The sequence below is a fragment of the Theobroma cacao genome, chromosome 8 (assembly GCF_000208745.1).
Source record: "Theobroma cacao cultivar B97-61/B2 chromosome 8, Criollo_cocoa_genome_V2, whole genome shotgun sequence".
NCBI classification, from domain to species: Eukaryota; Viridiplantae; Streptophyta; class Magnoliopsida; order Malvales; family Malvaceae; genus Theobroma; species Theobroma cacao.
The window spans coordinates 11596770-11613876 of record NC_030857.1 but is presented as its reverse complement, the minus strand read 5'-3'; the positions used below and the strand labels follow the sequence as shown (position 1 = coordinate 11613876).

General features: G+C 34.9%; 1 protein-coding gene and 1 long non-coding RNA gene across 2 annotated transcripts; both read right to left on the bottom strand.

The window, feature by feature from the left end:
* LOC18592744 (polyadenylate-binding protein 3) lies at positions 6887 to 11583 on the bottom strand. Its single transcript, XM_018125575.1, has 7 exons — positions 11161 to 11583; positions 9759 to 10534; positions 9545 to 9622; positions 9366 to 9455; positions 8479 to 8778; positions 7843 to 8067; positions 6887 to 7689 (listed from the first exon to the last, which is right to left on the bottom strand). Exons 1-7 carry the CDS (start codon positions 11399 to 11401, stop codon positions 7465 to 7467), a joined length of 1935 nt encoding a protein of 644 aa, XP_017981064.1. The 5' UTR covers positions 11402 to 11583; the 3' UTR covers positions 6887 to 7464.
* Positions 14889 to 16082, bottom strand: LOC108663057. The gene is made up of 3 exons (XR_001928944.1): positions 16044 to 16082; positions 15290 to 15372; positions 14889 to 14927 (listed from the first exon to the last, which is right to left on the bottom strand). It is a non-coding gene; the product is annotated as an uncharacterized LOC108663057 (long non-coding RNA).

The window sequence follows — 17107 nt, the reverse complement described above, 5'->3', positions numbered from 1 at the left end:
AAATTTTTTTAAATAATTTAATAATTTAATAATATATTATTAAGTATTAGTATAATTTTTTAATTTTTTATTTCTAATTTATATTTTCACTTAAAAATTTTAAAATTAATATTTTAAAATTTATATTTTATTTATAATTTAATATTATTATAGTCAAAATATTAATTTTTTAATAAAAATAATAATTTTTTAAGTTTAGATTTGTAATTTTTTAAAAAATGTAAAGACATTTTAGTCCAAAATATTTTGAATTCTATTTCCATGGGCATGGAATAACTAATACCATGGGGAGATATGGTATTAGTTATTCCAAAATTTTAGCTGATTTTGAGGAATAGTCATTCCTCCTTCTTCCATAAACATAATAAACATGTGGGGAAATTTTTGAGGGAATTTAACTATTCCCCCAACCAAACATGTTATTAGTGATTTTGTGTGGTAACACTACTACTCTCCTTCCCCATTCCACAAAAGTAATGGTCTCATTTTCCCGTCGTCTATCCATTTGTTCAAACATAGCACTCCCAAGACTATTAACAGGAAGCAAAAAATTTGAAAGATTCTATTAAGGATGTGCAAGGGAAAAGAAGAAACAACAAAGAAAGCAGTATGGTAGAAATGGAAAAGAGGGGTTCAAGTCAAAGATTTAAAGATCCTGGGTTATCTATCTCAGCTGATGTGCCTATTATTAAGTTGAAAAAAAGCAGAAGTGCCATAAGGAAGGTGAAGGTCCGAAAATTTCTATGGAATGAACCTTCTGTAGAGGAGCAAACTTCAAGAGAGGATGAAGAGGTAGAGAGCAGGCAAACAAGAAGGGACTAGAAAGGATATAGGGAAGTCCGAACTAATGGTGAAAGGAGAAACAAGGGCTTGGGCTCAGTGATGGGTCAAAAAAGGCAAGAAAAATATAAAGGCAACTTAAAGGCAAAGAGATGGAATCACATTTTAGGAGCGGTAATGAGGGATATGAACAAGAAAAAAAAGGTGGGGAAGGTAACAAGGAGAGAAGATAGAGGAGAATCTGCAAGTGTAATAGCAGGGAACAAGAGAAAGTCATGCTCAGATTCTGATACAAGCACAGCCAGGAGAAATAAGGCATTATGGAGGGAAGCTTTAGCAACAATGGATGTCAGCAATAGGTTGGGATTGGAGTTTTGGGAAGGGAATGAGGAAACGGTAAAGATATTCAAAGAGCTTGGAGCAGAGGATGGTAGATGACCCATGTGGTAAAGTGCTGGAGGGCCTTGTGTAGAGGTGAGTTTTTATTTTCGTCACCATGATTATTTTGTCTTGGAACTTAATAGGGATCTGCAGGAGAGAGAAAAAGAAGGCATTGAGGCGAATTATAAGGAGGCACAAGCCAAATCTTGTATTTATTCAAGAAACAAAAATTCAGAAACCATATGAAGGTTTGTATGAAAAATTGTGGCAGAGGGAGAAAATTGAAGGTAGAGCTGTTAAGTCTGAAGCGAGGTCAGGGGGTTTATTATGTATGTGGTAGGCTAACTTCTTTAATCTGGTGGAGTGCTTTTTCCATAAAAACTTCATTTTGCTTGTGAGAACAACAAAGGATTCTAATAGTAAGTGTAGGTTTGGCAACATTTACGTGCCAAACAATGAAGGAGAAAAAAGAGAGGTGTTCAATGCAATAAAGCAAATTATTGAGAGGTTAGGGGCTAAATGGGTGGTGGGGGCTGATTTCAATATTGTGAGATCAGATGAGGAAAGAATTGGTAGGGGGCACTATTCAAGGGCTGCTTCAAGATTTAATGAATTTATTAATGAGATTGGGTTAGTTGACATCCCACTTGTTGGAAGTAACGTCACTTGGAGCAATAACAGAGAGGAACTAGCTTTTGGCAGATTGGATCGATTCCTAATTAATGCAATTTTGCTTGCCATGGAACCTAATATGGTGCAAAGGTGTCTTCCCAAATCAATCTCGGATCATAATGCTATTATGCTTGGGCCAGGTAGGGTTCAAGGTGGCCTTAAACCTTCACTCACTGGTTGGACAACGAAAGCTTTCACAAGGTAGTTGAAGAGTATTGGAAAGGATCTAATAACGGGAGAATAGGGGGAGGTGGTATATGGCTCAAATTGAAGGGGTTGAAACCAGTTTTGAAGGATTGGCAGAGCAGAGTGATTGGTAACTCTCAAGACAGAATAATGATGCTAGAATCTAAACTCCAAGGCCTTAATAAGCTACTGGAAGTTGATGGGACGAATAAAGATACTAGGGAAGAAGTAATTAGAACAAAAGTTGAATTATGGGGATGCTACAAAGTTGAGGAAAGGGAATGGTAGCAAAAATTGAGAATTAAATGGACCACTGATGGGGATCGAAATACGAAATTCTTCTATGCTATGGCCACAGCAAGGAGGAGAAGTAACATGATCCATCAAATGAAAGTGGGAAGTGAGATGATCACTAATCCAGAGTGTATCAGATACTCAATTGCGAAATACTACGAAGAATTTTACAAGGTCAGAAAAGTCTTACCTCTAAGAAGGTTCAATTGCCAATTTAGAAAGATAAGTGAGGTTTCAGCAGTGATGCTTGAAAGGGAGTTTTTGGAGGCTGAAGTTTAGGATATTATATGTAATTGTGATGGGAATAAAGCCCCGGGGCCTGACGGTTTTAATCTCAATTTCTTCAAAAATCAATGGGAGGTCGTTAAGGAGGATGTCATGAGTTGCATGAGAAATTTCTATGAAACAGGAAACCTTGAAGAGGAAGTGAATCACTCTTTCATCACCTTAGTGCCGAAAGTTGCTAATCCATGTGAGATCAAAGAGTACAGACCTATAAGTCTTGTTGGAAGCATGTACAAGATTGTTGCAAAACTTTTGGCTAATATGCTAAAAAGGCTCATTGGTGAAGTGATTGGAGGACGACAATTTGCTTTTGTGAAAGAGAGACAACTTATTGATTGTGCGCTCATTGCAAACGAGGTTATTGACTCACTTAAAAAGGGTAATAAGGGGGGGTTTCTTCTTAAAGTCGACTTCGAAAAGGCCTATGACAGTGTTGATTGGAGATTCCTCAACTTTATGATGACTAACATGGGGTTTGGGGAGAGATGGAGAAGATGGATAGGGGGATGCATTTCGAATGCTAAAGTGTCTGTTCTCGTCAATTGGGTGCCCACAGAGCCTTTCAAAATGAGACGTGGGTTACGTCAGGGATGTCCGTTATCCCCGTTCCTCTTCAACATAGTTGTTGAAGCCTTTAGTATGATGATGAGTAAGGTAGAGGAGATTGGGTTATGCTAGGGCATCCTAATTGGGAGTAATGGATTGACTATTTCACACCTCCAATTTGCAGATGATACTATGATTTTATATCGACTGGAGATGGAGAACCTTTGAAATGTTAAAAGAGTGCTTAGGTGTTTACAAGTAGTGTTAGGGCTGAAAATCAATTTCCACAAGAGCTGTCTAATGGGGGTCGGGTTGGAGGAGTAGGTGATAGTGAGGGGAGCCAATAATATTGCTTGTCAAGCGGGTGATTTGCCAACGACTTATTTAGGACTTCCATTGAGAGCTAACCAACACTCAGTGAGTATTTGGAAGCCTGTTATTGAAAACTTCGAGGCACGTTTAGCTGGCTGGAAATCAAAAGTGTTGTCCATTAGAGGTAGGGTTACCTAACTAAGGTCAGTTTTAGCTAGCCTTCCCATCTTCTTCATGTCCTTATCTTAAATTCCCAAAGGGGTGGTGAAAGAGTTAGAGAAAATTGAGAGGAGATTTCTGTGGGAAGGTACAGAGGAGAAACGTAAGTTGCACCTTCTGGGGTGGGAAAAGGTTCATAACTATAAGGAAAATAGGGGTCTGGGTATCATTAGTCTTGAATTAAAGAACAGAGCCTTATTGAATAAGTGGACCTGGAGGTTTGGAAGTGAAAGGAATAGTTTGTGGAGAGAGGTGATCGTGGACAAAGTAGGTGGGAACCTTTCTAATTTACTGCCTGAGCCAAGCAATAATAGGAAAACTTCTCGAGTGTGATCTAACATCCTTAAACCCTTATTTCCCTTTAATGACTATTTTTTACAGATAAAATCCAACTTATAGATGGTGATTGGTGATGGAAGAATATACGCTTTTGGATTGATAGCTGGGTGGAGAGGGGAGTGTTGAAAGATATTTTCCCAAGGATGTACGCCCTTGCTAAAAATAAGGAAGGTCGTGTTGGTGAGTTTGGAACTTGGGTCTACAATAGATGGTCATGGGATGTGGAACTAAGAAGGAGGCATCTCGGGTAGGAAGAACTACAATGGAAATAGCTCAAAGCTACCATTAAGGAGTTCCACCTGTGTAGGGATCTTAGAGATACTGTGGCATGGAAAGGATCAGCTACAGGGGCTTACAGTGCCAGATCTTTCTGTAAATAGGTTCTCCAAAAGGGTTGTTTGGAGGATAGGACATGGAGAAATATTTGGAAAAACCTAGTGCCTCATCGTATTGAGATCTTTTGTTGGTAGGTGATGCACGAGAGGGTCGCGGTTAAGCAAGAGCTGGTGAAAAGGAACTTAATGGACCAGGCAGGAGCGGTGTGTGGCTCTGCAAGAGTGAACCTGAATCGGTAAGACACTTGTTTCTCTACTGTCTTGAGGTCTGGTATGTGTGGATGAGATGGTGCAGAGAATAAGGGGTCACCTGGGTTATCCCAAAGGATTTAATTAACTCATTTAATACTTGGAATGCTGGTTTTGAAGGGAAAAGAGAGGTCAAAATCTGGTGCATGGCTTTTTTTGCTATTTTGTGGTATGTATGGCTGTATAGAAATGATACGATCTTCAAAGGAGTCACTTGGAATGTTGATCAGGTTTTTGATCTTGTTAAAATTAGAGTTGCCATGTGGGCTCAAGCTAAGTGGCCTCTTGAGTATAGTGTGGTTTTAGATACTTATAGATTTTTAGCTGAGGGTGCAGTGGTTAAAAAAAAGGAGAGAACCAGAACTGCGAAAGAGTGGAGTAAACCACACAAAGGGGAGATGAAATACAACGTGGATGAGGTAGCTCAAGGTTGTCGGGGGGAGGTAGGGATTGGAGGCATCATGAGAGACGATGAAGGAAACATCAAAATCGTTTTCTCAAAAGCGATAGGAGTGGATAATGCTAGTGCAGCTGAAGTTAAAGCGATTAAAAAGGCTTTTTTAACTTTCGCAAGGTCAAAATGGGTAGCCACACATTCTTTGATTATCGAAAGCGACTCAAAAAATGTTGTCAAATGGACTAACAACCCTTCTGAAGCTCACTGGAGGCTTAAGAAGTGGATTTTGCACATTGAAAAGTTGAAGAAGGAGGTAAGGAAATGGGATATCAAACACATTTACAGAGAAACCAATCAACTAGCTGATAGTTTAGCTAAGGGAGGTGTGCAGCATCAGGTTGATTTGTTGAATGTCTATGATTAATTTCTGGTGTCTGAGGCCGTTTCTTGGTTGGTTTTCCGGTTGAGTCTGGTATTTCTTGATAGTTACTATGAGGGTTCAAAGTTTTTTAGATTGTGGTGAATGTCGGGGAAGTTCTGTGGCTAAGTTCTTGTGTTCTTCTGAGAGGATGATTGAAGATTCGCTTCTGGCAATGGAAAGGATAGGGTGACACTGATGCTTCTGCTTTTTGTAATTGAGGGTCAGTGGTGGATATGGTCTGTATATGTATAGAAGATGCTGGTGGCTTTCCCTTTGAAGGGATCCCACAATTTGTCTATGCTTCAGCCCAGGGGTTCTTTTTTGTTGCAGCCACCTAGGGAATGAGGTAGGCTAAGGGGTAAGCTTGTTTTGTGTGGCTACCCCATTATCCTGTTAGGTCGTTAAGGAGTTGTTGTTATGGATTACTGTGTACAGTTTTTGTTCCTGTCCACCTAGTAGTTTTTGAGGGTGGTGGGAGTTGCTTGGGTTTTCCTTTGGAAAGGTACAGGATGGACTTTGTTTTTTTTTTTTTCTGAGGAAGGTTCTGCTGGTTTGTGTGTATGTGATCTAGACCTGTCAATATGGGCCAACCCGGTCCTAGCCCTTGTGGGCTGAAAAAATATGGGTCAGGCCGAGCAAGCCCATTTTTTATATGGGCTGTGAAATCCTTAACCCAACCCATCCCTTGCTAGCCCATGGGCTGGGTTAGGCCAGCTCATTTCTTTTTTTTCAAAAAAAAAATTATTTTTATAATTTTAGTTAATAAATTTCTGTGAATAAAATTATTGTATGATTTAATTCATAAATTAAAATTATTAATTTGATAAGTAAAGATTAAACACATTAAAATATATAAAATAAATAATATTATTGGTAATTAAATTATTAATTTAATATAATTAAATATATAAAATTATTAAATTAATTAAAATTATTAATTTTTTTAGCCCATAGGGCTGACCCATCCCAATCCACTGATTTGGTAAGTTGGCCCATCTAAACCCGGTTTAAATATGGGCTTAAATTTTCATGATCCAGTCCATCCCATATTAAATGAAAAATGAGTTAACCCAATGGGCCAAACCCATTTTGACAGATATAATGTGATCTGCCTGGATGTTCCTTTAGTGATTAGCTTTATTGTGATTAAAGGCTGTTATCCCCAAATAGGTGAGTAACAGACTTTAATCATGATTGTACTTCTCCCAAGGTCAACCTTTAGTATCTTCTGTTATGGAATGAACAACAACTTAAAAAAAAAAAAAAACAAGAAGCAAAAATTTGCTTCTCTATTTTGATTTGAACTGCTGATTTTGACTCATATGGCGCATAATTTTATTAAAAGTTTTATAGATAATAAAGTTAGTTCTGATAATTTCCAACATTTGATCAATCCAAAATAACTTTTTTTCTTTTTCCATATAGAAAATGATCAAAACTAATAATTGATTTTCTGCTACTAGCGAAAATATTTGGTTGCAGGAAGCAACTAGCAAAATACAACAGTAAACTTAAATCGAACAAAGCCTATTACATATTACTACATGACTGATAGCAAGAATCCGTAAATTAATTAGATGGAAACAGAATCTAGCTTCTGCCCCTTGCTAGAGCCATGGATGATGGATGTTGGGCTTTCCTACAATACAGCATATGCCATAAGTACGGAGAAATGCTGCAGTATAGTCAACCAAAAGCCTAATATAAGTATATGCCACCACCTCAAAGGAAAAACAATAAGTTAAAAAAAACTCCCAAATCAAATAGTACTAGAACCAGTCAATCAATGAAGATAATGGTCGACAATAAAGAGTAGCAAAAATTCCAAGTCTTCAAACATCTCAAAAGCCTAGAAAGTTTACCAACCAAAGAAAAGAAATCAGTTCCTTAAAAAAATTAGTTCCCAAGAAAACCCAGTCAAGGCAAACTCATTGGGCCCTCTAGAAAGCGGCTGACAATAGCACCTGCAAAGTAATATATTTACCAATTAAAAATAGGTGAACTTCATTTAGTCAGTTCAAAGACCCCAACTCCCTACTGATATTCATTCAGTCAGCTCCAATAACCCCCGACTCCTTCCTGACACCAGACTCTCCTGCTGCAGAATCCTGAAGGACAGCCATTGCCTTAGCCACCTTCTCCTTCAAAGCATCTGGAGACTCGAGCAGATGAAGAACCTCTGTTTGGTCCATCTCCAGCAACATCCCAGTCACCTTGCCCGCATGTTCAGGCTCAAAACGCTGAACCAGGGGATAAAGTTGTTCTCCCAACATCTACAATTTTACATATATTAAAAGTAAGACAAACGACAAATGAAGAAAAAGAACTGCATATTAGCAAACTGTAACAGACGATTAAACTGCAAGATCACTCAATTCAAGATTGTCTGATTGCGCAATCATCATAATAGGAGGGATACTACATGCCTCATCACGTTTTTTTGGGGAAGCAGAAGCTAAATCAGATATGAGTGTTGATATGGGCACTGGGTTAGGTTGTTGAAGATCAATAGGGTTTACGGGCATCCTTGAAACCTCCAATGGCAATTGCATGACAGGACCTACAATGCTTTGGGTAACTGTAGATGGGTCCACAATGTCTCTTGCATTACCCATGTATCTAAATCCTTGATTGGTATTACGTTGCAGCATCTGAAAAATGTATAAATATAGGTATCAAAGGTTGACAGTCTAAATAACAAATAGATTATGTTATTTCAAACAGCAAGTTTCCCACAAACAGTATTTTAGTTCCCATCTGTTTTACATAACCACAATAGCTAGAGGATGGTGAAGCAAAGCATTATTGGAAAAAATATCAAGGAATCAACGAACAAACAAAGCAAAAATTAGTTGAGTTTCAAAACAAACTCCATTATACAGTACATCAGTTTATTAATAATACTTTGAAATCAGTATCATGTAAACTCTTTTGAAATGCAAGGCTTGACAATTCAAGAATTATTCAACATAAAATGTAAATGCTAAGTAACAATAAGTTATTTAATATCATAATTATACTATCTGCCTTGTAAAAGGACTAGAATGGGAAAAAAGTGCTACCTGTTTCTGCTGCACCTGTTGAGAGTTTCCACCTCGACGAACACCCATCCTCTGACCTGATTGTCCTTGTCCTTGAAGGTTGTATGGCATAATATAATTTTGGGTGACACTAGGACGTATTCCTGGCAAGAGCTGTTGTTGGAAACCATATCTTGCAGACTGGGGGTGTATTAGACCCGGACCACCTTGACCATAATATAATTGCTGAGGACCAAGCCTATGTGCAGCGGGATGAAATCCAGGAATCCCTGACCCCAAAGGCGACATTGCACCATGTGTATGAAGTTGAGCAAAATATGCCTGGAAACAAAAATTGTTTAGGCAGGAAACATATTGAGATTAATATTGAAAGTAATTACACTGCAAACAACAGGAATTTAGACTTCAATCTAACTCATCCCTACTCTGACAAGCCAAAGGAGAAGGGGCACATAAAAAACAGGGGAGAGAAGCACTTGATTTCAGGCATACCATGCAAACCTTGGAAGATGCTAATCCAGAAACACGCTATAGAAAAAATGTTATAATATAGATTTAACAGAAAACCCTGTTCAAGATGCTACACCTAGATCATAAAGTTCAACCATCTATACACTCCATATACATTTGGAATTTGCAAGTCTCAAAGGTAGCACACTTTGTTGTGTTGTGGCCTTACAGATTTTACTGTTTTATAAGCCCATAACCTAAGTGCTAACATAAGGGAAAATAATAGAAAATGTTTCTGCAGTAAGCATATCATCAAGATAAGATAATTGCTATTGACTTGAACAATGCTTGACTAGTATATTTGAGTACCTTTGTCCACAAATAAGTTGGACACCTAAAACAAAGAAAACATGTCTCAAAAGTTCCTGTGCAATAGAGAAAAACATGAAATAGATCACCTGTAATCGAGCTTTCCTTTCTTCTTTGCGTTGTGCCACAGCAACATACAAAGGCTTCTTTCCGATCATCTTCCCATTCATTCCAATCAACTGGAGAAAGGAAAAAGGAATGCAGGAGACTTAAAATAACTCCAACAGATCTGCATATATGTTATGGATAAAACAATTATAAAACTTACTGCTTTTGAAGCTTCTTCAGGTGTAGAAAAGGCAACAAATCCAGAGCCCTGGCTCACTCCTTGTGGATTAAGCATAATCTTAAACAATAGTTTGAGAAAAAAAATTCCAACAATTATTATACTCAACATTAAAGGAAAAGAAAGAGAAAAGAAACTAAAATTTAATGAAAACATTAGGAAGGAAGTAAAAGACTACCCAACTACAAAGCCCTACCTTGCATGAGGTAATAGTTCCAAACTCAGAAAATAGTTCCTTCAGTTTTTCAATATCAATGCTATCATCAAGATTTTTCAGATATAAATTTGCAGCTTGTAGTTTTTCATATCTACTAATTCTCTCCTGCTCAAATCTGGCTTTCAACTCTGCCTCCCTTTCTGCTTTCCTCTGAGCCCTTCCCACATACCACATCTTGTCATCATTTTTGGTTCCATTAAACTTCTCAACAGCGGCAGCAGCTGCATCTGGGCTCTGAAAGTTTACAAAACCGAAACATCTGGACTTCCCATTCTGGTCCTTCATGACAACTGCACTGGTAATGGTACCACAAGCTCCAAAAACTTTCTTAAGGTCCTCGTGTGTTATTGTTTCAGACAAATTTTTAACATAAACATTATTGAACTTTGGTGACGCATTGGGTGGCACACGTTCTTGGCGTCGAACATGTTGTCCAACATAAACTTGTTTATCATTTATCAGCATACCATTTAACCTTTTGATTGCATTCTGTGCGGCTTCCTCAGTTTCAAACTGCACATATCCAAACCCTTTTGATTGCCCATTGTTATCAGTAGCCACCTTGCTAGAAAGTACAGTCCCAAAGGCAGCAAAAGTGTCGAACAATGCCTTGTTATCAATAGCTGGGTCCAGGTTCTTGATAAAAACATTGGCATATCCAGTCTTCCGAATGCGAGGATCGCGTTGAGAAAACATAATCCTGATAGGTTTCCCATTGATAAGGGTGAAGTTGAAAATCTCCTTAGCATGAGCAGCTGTAGTTTAAAACACAGTGAACGCAGTCAAGACTAAATTGAATATGAAGTTTGATACTTCCTAATTAAAAAATTCAAAACCCAGAAAGCAATGGCTAAGGCAGAAGTAACTACAACTTCAAAGAAAAAAAAACGATTTTGTTCTCCACTTCAAGGCATCCATCTATATGAATCTTAGAGACAAGCACAACAATCACAAGCACTGATCTTCAACTCATTAGCAACAAAAAAAAAAAACATCTATTATTTATTTTTTCCAGGAAAAGTACAATTTCTCACTCGCTTTTCTTTTTTTTTTTCTGGGAACACTAGAATTTCCTATTATCATTCATGAATTATCAGCAATCACATTAACAAGTAAAACCAAAATCAGCATTCAGAGTCTAATTCTATCCACAAAATTCAAAACAACAGGGCAACTGATCAACTCCTAAAAATAACAATAAGAACAACAAAAACCAAACAACTCAAAATTAACCACAACAATACTTGCGACTATCCACTATCCATTAAAAACATAATAAATCAAATAAAAACCAATGACAATAACCCCGATCATCCAGAAAACAAAAAACCAAAGAGAGAGAAAATAGTAAAAGATTATCTGTCTGTTTAAATCTCTTTACCTTCTTGGTGATTGCTGTAATTGACATAAGCGTAACCAAGAGAAGATCGCTTATTCTGATCACGACAAACCTTAAGGGAAGCCACCGTTCCGACTTGGCTAAACAGATCATACAATTGCCCTTCAACCACGTTCTGCTCTAGATCCCCTACGTAAAGCGACACATTCATAAAACCACTTCCCGCAGCTACACTCCCCATCGGTACCGTTACCGCCGCCATCGCTGCTGTGGTCGTCGCCATCTTTGTCTCTCTCTCTCTCAGCAAAGGAAAATTCCAAAATTTACTTTAAATTTTGGAAACAGAAAGACAGCAGAATCGAAGTTAATAAATAAATATAAATACTATGGTTTTTTTTTTTTGGGTTCTCTCAAGTAATCTATAAATGGAAACTTAATATTATTAATGGCTTTTTTTTTATTTTTTTAGATTTTGGATTTTTTTTGGGTCTTGGGAGTACAGAGATGGAAGAGGGAGAAGAGAGGCAGACGAGACAGAGCATTTTATTGTGAGCGAACGGTGCCTTTGCATGTATGGGCGATGACGTGGCATTCTATGGAAGTGAGGGTCCACTGCTTTGTCTTTTTATGTCGTTTCGCTTTTGCTTCTTGGTGTGTGTTTTAGCGTACTTCTAAGAAGGAGAAGCATAAAGTACAAAAAGAGAGAATTTCAGAGAGGTCGTATGTGACGTGGCGGAATTATCAGAAAGACACGTGTCTTCTGACTTTTTTCTAATTTTTTTAAGGCCTTTTTCGATGTTGTGTGTTTTGACTGGTGCTTTCCAACAATTTTCACGTGCTTTTTGGCGTGTCTTTTTCACTCAATCAAAGTAAGCGAATCGGAATCGTTCAATTGTAGCAGAGATGGTAAAATAAATATTTCTTTTTGGTAGCGTGGGAATTTCATAAAAACATAATTTTCAAAAAGATTTTACATTAATTATAAAAAATTTAAATAAGTTTTTATTATTAGGTTGAATCAAATTTTTATATTGTTTTTTGCTCAAATGAATTCATATTAACTATTAATAATCAAAACGTTATTTGTAATTTTACGTTTATGTGAAAAGTGAAAAATATCGCATAATTATTTTATTATTTCATATCATCATTTAATACAACATTTCAATATATCAAATCAACACTATTTGTTATAAAATGCAAAATTATGTATTGACAAACGACAGTTAATTAACTATTAATTATAAGAGTTTATTTGATTCAAAATAAAATTATAAAAAATTGATTGAATGCAATAAACAAATAATATTTTATTTTAATTTAAGAGTAGTTTTTTAAGAACAATGCCTAAAATAAATAAATTTATTAAAAAATTAAAAACAATGGGGGGAACCAAAAAATAGAGAGATGAAAGAATATGTATTTTGCACTTTTCGTATTTAGTATATGAGATAAATTTTTTTTTAAAAAAAAAGAAACATCAGCCAAGTGCAAAAGATTGTACATATGTTTCGTATTATTATATTTCAGATTAGTTAATCAAGAGGTAAATTTACTCTTTTGTATGCGAAAAGTATACTTGAATATAAAAAAATTAAAAAACATGGCTTTATCAAATAAAATTTATGATTTTTATATTTATACAAGCAATTATATTATAATTAAACTACATAATAACAATTTTGTTGATTTAAAATTAATTATTATTGTTTTTCAACTATTTACCAAATTTTCATTAACAAGTATAAAATGCAGATAATAAAACTGAAAAAATTGACAACAAATTCAAACCCTAACCAAATGGTTATTATTATTATTATTATTTTTAAATTGAGTGTTGGCCTTTTTGTTCTCTTTCAACTTATAAATTTTCTACGAATGCAAAAATAAATTACACGTAAAATTTCCCATGTATATTTTCCTTTTGTCTCTTTTTCATCCTCTTATAAATTTAAATGTTGGTAGGTGACAAACAAATGTGGGAAGAGAAAAAAATATGTGTGATACACATATTTAGAATTTAATTAATTGGGAACACGTGTATCTATTATTTCTTTTTTTTTTAATTTTTACTATTTTTATACTACCACGTAAGGTTAACAATTTTTGAATAGTAGATATAGGCATTTATTATTGAATCTTAAATAATTACGTTTATACCATAATCATGTTAACCGAATCTGATAGGAAGAAACTTTTCTATGTCTAATGTTGATATATTCTTTTTAATAAATAATTTGGGGAATTATATTTAAACAAGTTAATTGCCTTATGTTCAAACATGAAAATAATCAAGAAATAAAAATATAACGCAGTGAAAAAACAAAATACATCTAATCAAAGAAATAGTCGAAACTCTCAGGATCAATATTTGTGTTTTTTATACAATTTTCAAATTAATTATGAACACTTATAGATTCAAATTTTATATATTTTGCTTTAAATATCGTAAGTAAGAGCCAATTAAATCGAAAAACGCTTGTAATGAAGCAAGTAACCTAAAAAGAGAATAAGATAGTCTGAAATTCTACAGTCGAAATCTTTGCTTCTTCACCTTTAGTATTTGTCAAATCTTTAGTCACTCAAGTGTTTGGCCTTTAATAGTAATCCACATAGTGACCGAATACGAGTTTCTCAAAGGTAAGACTTTACTTGTGCTAGCAAGTTTTGTTTTTAAAATGAAAAAACCAAAAGTTTTTGCCAAATCTTATTTCTATCTGTCACGACCTGGTACTCCCCTCGAGCTCGTGACAATCGCCGTGGTGTCCCGATAGACACTCATCACCCGGAATACCAACCGGAACCCCGCAAGGCTTTAATATCAGTTTCTCATTCCCCCTGTGAGTAACCGTTGCTAAATATCATGTTCTAAAAGATTTTAAACTATTTCCAACTTAAAATAATAAAAAAATAATTTCTGTCTCACAAGAGCATTTTGGTCATTTTTCCCTGAAAATTTCGAAATCCACTAAAAATGTAGTATGTAAGTACAAAACACATAATTCATAATCAAAAATAAGTTTAAACATCTAAAACCTTTATTTTAAATGAAATTATGATTATTTAAATATAATAATAAAAAAAATATTTAATAAAATATTCTATTTTCTTATTAAACACTATTTTTAGAGTTATACGTAAATAATTTTTACAGTGTAAAAAAAAAAATAAATTCATACATATTGTAATACAGTAAGTCAGAGTATTTAATTTAATTTATAATAATCAGTGAGCCCCCGAATAACCAAAAGTAAGGGAGACTGTAAACCTATAGTTTGGAGGATGCAAATCCAATAGTAGCCTTGATGGAATCAGCTATCTACAGCCTATTCTGAGCCTGAAATGGGTGGAAAGGACGGTGGTGAGATTATATAATCCCAGTGAGTAAACAAACATCATCCAAAATATCTAAAGTCGAGTAAATTGAGACGATTAAAATATTCCATCTCAATATGTATTTCATAACATAAATATTCATTTCATTTAAATAATCAACATGGCTTATGAGTATCTTAAAAGCTTGGCTCTTGCCAAAATAATTCTTGGGAATACCTTGGCTGAGGCATTTAACCGAGTCTGCCAAGGCTGTTAAAAAGTCATGTACGCATAAATCATATTTTTATTTTGAAAAAAATACAGTCGTTCTTTGGCGTTAGCGGAGTTCATCATCACGAGGTGGTTCGGCGTGACGTGAACTCTAACCATACCTCAGGAGATACTCTACACGCCTCTCCGACCGAGGTACATATATAACCAGATTCCGTGCCCCTCTAATAGGCTGGTCCACAGAACCCGCCCACTGCAGCAAACTAAACTCACCATTTAATAAAATTTTGACAACATGACATGACTAATATTATACTACCCAGCCTGTAAATGTAAAACCGAACAATTCATACAGTTCACAAATCATAATTTCAGCCAGTCATGCCAACACATTATCATAAGCCATAAATTAGAATCATAAATTTACAACACATCAAGTGATCTCCAGTTACTCTATTTTCAAAGCCATCATTCAATTTCAAGATAATTTATAAAATCTTTTCATTTAAACACATTTTGTTTATAAAACCTAAAAATTAACCATTTAAACTCATTTTCCATAAAATTCACAAAATCGAATAAAAAGACCACTTTAGATAATTAAAATGATGATAAGGTTACTCACTATTTCGAAAGTCGAATTTTTAGAGTACTTCGACTATCAATCCTCAAGTACAATTTCTTTGTCTTTATTGGAGGATTCACCACCTAGACATAATGCAAAATCAAGCAATTTACCACATTGGTGCTAAATCGTTATAAAACTATATGGATGCATGAAATGGAATGCAAATTGTTCGGATTATCGTCCAAATATGGTGTTCTACACAAATTCAATTGTGTATCTAAATAAAATGGTATTGGCCTAATTCGATCTATCACTAGATTAATTGGCCAATATGTCCAATTCAACTCCAATTAACTCCATTTTTCTTCCAATTCTCTAAACCATCAAACACAAGTCAAATAGCATAAAATTTAGCAAAATTATCTTCACATTTTTTCTTGGAAAATTTGGCCATGGTGAGTGCATCAACACTATGATTTTTCCTACTCAATTTTCTCACCATAATTCATCATTTCCTCATCAATTCACTTGAAATAAAATCAAAATCATCACCAATATTCCACATGGAGAATTCGGCCAATGATGGGTGATAGGAGAAAATGAATTTTTCTTGTTAGTTTTTCATGCTACACATCATGAACTAACTAAAAACACTAAAATATCTTAAAATCTAACCAAATCAAGCATCAAAACTCCTCCCCCCATGTCCGGCCAGCAAGAGACCCATCATGAAACCATGTGATTCAACCATGGAAAATGCTAAAGAATGTATGGGAAAGGTAGATCACAAGCTAGAATTGAAAAATCTTACATTTTTTCACTTGTTTCCTTGAATTTTCACACTTTTTCCTTGAATTTTTCCACCTAGGGTTTTTGTTCTTCTTTTCTTCCTTTGTTGTTGTTTTGGAATGCCATATGAAGAGAAAAAGGCTGATTTTATGTTAATTTATAAGAAAAATATTAAATGGATGAGAATTTGACACATGTCACTATTCCATTGGTCCATGTGTCATTCATATTCATTAAGAAATCTCTCTCCACCATATAAATTTTCTCAATTATCCATGATAATATTGGGTAAAATCCATGTGCTGGACAAGTGTTGGGTAGTGTAAAATTACAATTTTACCCCTAGAGTGGCAAAATGACTATTTTACCTCTATGCTCGAAAAAATGTCGAAATTAAAATTTTTCACTTCTCAAACTCAAATTATGTTCTAAATAGTCAATCTTGATAAAAAACTTCTTCCAACATTAACATCTTAACCTCGAGTGGAAAAATGACCATTTTACCCCTAGATCATGAAAATTCCAATTTGACTTCAAATTGGTCCTCGAACTCCGAATCACCATTTTAAATCATTCTGAGATTTTAAAATTCTCAATTTCTTCTTAAAATCTCTATTTGGTTTAGTTCGAGGCTTAATTCAATTTAGTTGCACCACTAGGTACACTACTGACTTTTGACAATTTTTTGGGGTTTTCCAAGTATGCAAGTATATTGTCAATCACATGCATGACATGACAAGTATTTTATAAGGTCAAGCTTGACACTATCAGACAAAGAAAACTATTTTTCTTTTCTTATTTTTATGAAACGATTTTAAAAAGTGGTTGAAGGCTTAAAGTTTTAGTTAGCTAACATAACATATTTATATAGCAAAACTAAGTTGTAGTCCTAGATACAACATTTGTATTTTTATTCAATTAAATCCTTGTGAACTTAATTAAGTTTTCAACTTTATTTTGTTTTATTTCAATTGAGTCCAACGTAATTGATTATCTTTATTTAATCTTAATCATGTCAATATGTGTGACTCATTAGGCTTCTAACATGTTGGCAATAAATATAAATTATAATTAAATATCAATTTT

What these genes read in the sequence shown, in the direction of transcription:
- LOC18592744 (XM_018125575.1), bottom strand. Translation starts at nt 11,401, where the DNA reads ATGGCGACGACCACAGCAGCGATGGCGGCGGTAACGGTACCGATGGGG. An exon ending in CTGAAGAAGCTTCAAAAGCA is followed by an intron (nt 9,456 to 9,544) that starts GTAAGTTTTATA and finishes TCCTTTCTCCAG; the next exon opens with TTGATTGGAATGAATGGGAA. An exon ending in CCCCAAAAAAACGTGATGAG is followed by an intron (nt 7,690 to 7,842) that starts GCATGTAGTATC and finishes GTAAAATTGTAG; the next exon opens with ATGTTGGGAGAACAACTTTA.